The 3,032-nt window shown below is 46.3% G+C and overlaps 1 protein-coding gene across 1 annotated transcript; it reads left to right on the top strand.

Annotated features, from left to right (window-relative positions):
• Window positions 1-2,225: 2,225 nt before the first annotated feature.
• LOC120431762 (uncharacterized) lies at window positions 2,226-2,785 on the top strand. Its single transcript, XM_039596882.1, has one exon. The coding sequence runs from the start codon at window positions 2,349-2,351 to the stop codon at window positions 2,781-2,783; it is 435 nt and encodes a 144-aa protein (XP_039452816.1). The 5' UTR covers window positions 2,226-2,348; the 3' UTR covers window positions 2,784-2,785.
• Window positions 2,786-3,032: the final 247 nt, after the last annotated feature.

Below are 3,032 nucleotides of genomic sequence, written 5' to 3'. Positions count from 1 at the left end.
AAATGTTTGTTTTTTTCACATTTTTGAATTTGTTGTTTGGTTGGATTTCAAAATTTCAGATTATTATTGTATTTTCAGTAAGAACATAGATATTTGTATGATTATTGTCAAGTTTAATTTCACTCTGATTTACTTCATTTTGGTCCCGCGAGTGTGGATAAATCGGACAGTGCAGGGGACTTATAATCCAGAGGTAGCTGGTTGGTACTAGCAATAAATTGTTGGTGACACGATGGCCGACATCTATAAAGACAACTTCTTTTTTTACTCCATTTCGACCGACAAACTAAATCTGTCCTTTTAGTTTCAATATTCTGCTTTTTGAGATTCGGCGGGAATTTTAAATATTATTATCACCAATACAAAATTATTAAAACGTTTGTAATTATCAGTCGTATTCAAAAAGAAAAAAATCAATTCTTTGATTTTTCATCAAAACATATTACAAACAAGCACCGCGCGAAGAAACGTCAAACGCAATCTTTCCGTTTCTGTTACTTTTCAGCTGCGTACCGCTTAAGAAAAATCTTTTCGTGACCCTTTCCTTGACCGTTTCTTGGGCGTTTTTTTGTATGGAGTTTTGCGTTCCTTCCCATCTGCGTATCAGCCTTAATGCTTGTCAGCCTGTTTACGATCTCCATGTCGACCATGGCCAGGATGGATTCGTGGTTGGACATGTACTCCTTCTGAGCGGTTTCCAACCTTTTCATGTAGACATGAACTTGCGGCTCGCTTAGCTGGCGAACTTCCGCAGTCTCCGTGGGGCGAATAGCTTAGAGTATCTTTTTCACATTACCTTTGGCCAGGCCTCAGCGGTGGATGAGCGTCTCGATCTCCATCTTGATCTTGTCCTGCAACTTCCGCTTCTTCTTCTCTTTCTTCATGTGATGTGGCTGAGTTTCCGAACTCAGCGCCTCCAGGTGATGTTGCAGGAGCTTCCGCGGAACTTTTTGGCATTCGAGGGCCCCCATTAATCGAGCCTTTTGTCCGAACCTATCACGGAAATCCACCAAGTTGGAAATCACGGTGCTATGGGGGAAACAATGGCGTCCTCTTGGCCGACACTAAACTTCTCTCCCGGTCCCGCTTCTGGAACCTTCCACTTGTTCTTCTTCTGGAACTTTTTTCCTCTCAAGATCGTTCTGGACGCAAGATGGCGTCGCTCCTTTTTTCGCCAAGATGGCGGCTTTTTCACTTGGTCGTGGCGTTCACTTTTTTCGCGCTTTTCGTGAACTTGTCCACTTGCCGCGATACAAACGACCCAACGCCTTTGTCCTGAGCACTACCCCGCACTTCCAGTTCACCAGATCCGGCTCGAAGGACCATGTCCAGTTTCGATTCGAGCGGACTGTAATTTCTCGAGCAAACACAACACTTCTTCCGGCGGACTGGGGGAACCGGGAATTTCACTGGGAGGGTCAGATTATCGCAAGCAACACCGATTAAATCACTCGAGTTTCTCTACTACATCTATTTAGCAATTAATTTTAAATTTAATAGTTTGTTCCGAAAAACTCGTGATCCGCGGCGACGACTTCCGTCCACTCATTTCGGCTGCTTGCGGCGAACTTGTTTGGTCCTCGACTCGACGCGCAGAAAATTCTCGTCCGTGCTGTTCGCGCGCCAAAATCTCTCCACTCGATCGTTGTCGTTTCGTCGTTGTCTCCTCTCTCGCTCTCACACCGTCGTCAACGGCACGCGGTTGCCAGCTTTGTCGTCAATCGCAGTAGCCGTGGGGTTGGACACTGCTCACTCGTAAAATTTTCTTCGGGCTGACAGCTTTCGGCCCGAACATAGTAAATAACAATTTGTTTTTGAATTCAAACTAAAAATAAAACAGTTTTGCTTTAATGAAAATTGATAGGCACACTATCAATGGTTAGGCGCGTATACTTACATCAAACCCTACGCAATGTACCACCCCAGGCCGAGTTAAAATGCGTTACCGGAAAAGAAGCTGTGCACGAGGGGTGCGTCACTTCCGCGCTAACCGAGCGATAAAGCTTCCTTTTCAGACCTTTGCAGCGTTCAATTTCACCTTTCCGCTTTAAGTTGCTTTAACTTGCTTTAACGCGCGTTAACCGCGATAACTTGCTTTTTGGCTTACCTTTTTTGCGTGCACACATCAGACTGCTCGATTTTTTTGACAGCGAGAACTGTCAAAAGCGAATGACAGTTCTCGTTGTCAAATCAGTCGAGCAGTTCGTTTGAATAGTTGAAAAAACCTTGCCGGTTAAAAAATTCCGACTAGATATTCCGGAACAGCAAGAAAAGTCGCCGGAACCCATTCAACATGCTGAGAGAACACCAGAACCGGAACGTGAACCCGTAAATGGTTATCCGTTAAGATGCGGAAGCGTTCGTTGATGTTCCACCTCCCGGTCAACACGGACATGAAGCAGAGTGTCGTTCGGTTCGAGTCGATCGTGCCGTCGAGAAGGAACTGGCCCAACCGATCATCAATTTTGGCGAGGTGGGACCGATTCGATGCATTCGCTACACGGCCTACATGTGTCCGTAAATCCAGATCATCGACGGCGGACGTTGTTCCAGTGTTTGTTGTGCAAGGCAACGACAGAAGTTCCGGCAGAGTACTTCCGGCATCTGGATCACACCGGCCAGCGAATAGACAAGTACGAGCGTCCGGAACGTACGACTTTGTGATCACCAAGGACTACTGCCGGAATAACACTCCGCCGAAGGCACTGGCGATGTTGTTCGTGATTGACGTGTCGTACAACAACGTCAAGTCCGGGCTGGTTCAGTTGCTGTGCAGAAGCTGAGGGCTAGGAGCGTGCCTCGATTAACCCTTTCGGGCCTGAATTTTTCAAAAAGCTATGATATTTGGGTCATATATGACCCATCAGGCCTGAAAGGCTTAAGGTCCATGAAGTCCATGATGAAGTCACCTACAGCTACAGATGGTGGTCGTCGGAGATGCCCAAGTAAAGGTTAACCTGCTCGGACAAGCGCCAGCTGCGTGTGCTTAATTTTAGCCTGAAGACATGCAACCAGTTCTGTACAAGAAACTG

This window comes from Culex pipiens, chromosome 2 (genome assembly GCF_016801865.2).
Source record: "Culex pipiens pallens isolate TS chromosome 2, TS_CPP_V2, whole genome shotgun sequence".
NCBI classification, from domain to species: domain Eukaryota; kingdom Metazoa; phylum Arthropoda; class Insecta; order Diptera; family Culicidae; genus Culex; species Culex pipiens.
Note: the sequence above shows the minus strand (reverse complement) of the source record. Positions and strands in the feature narration are given on the sequence as shown.

Coding starts and splice junctions, on each gene's coding strand:
- LOC120431762 (XM_039596882.1), top strand. CDS start 2,349: ATGCGGAAGCGTTCGTTGATGTTCCACCTCCCGGTCAACACGGACATG.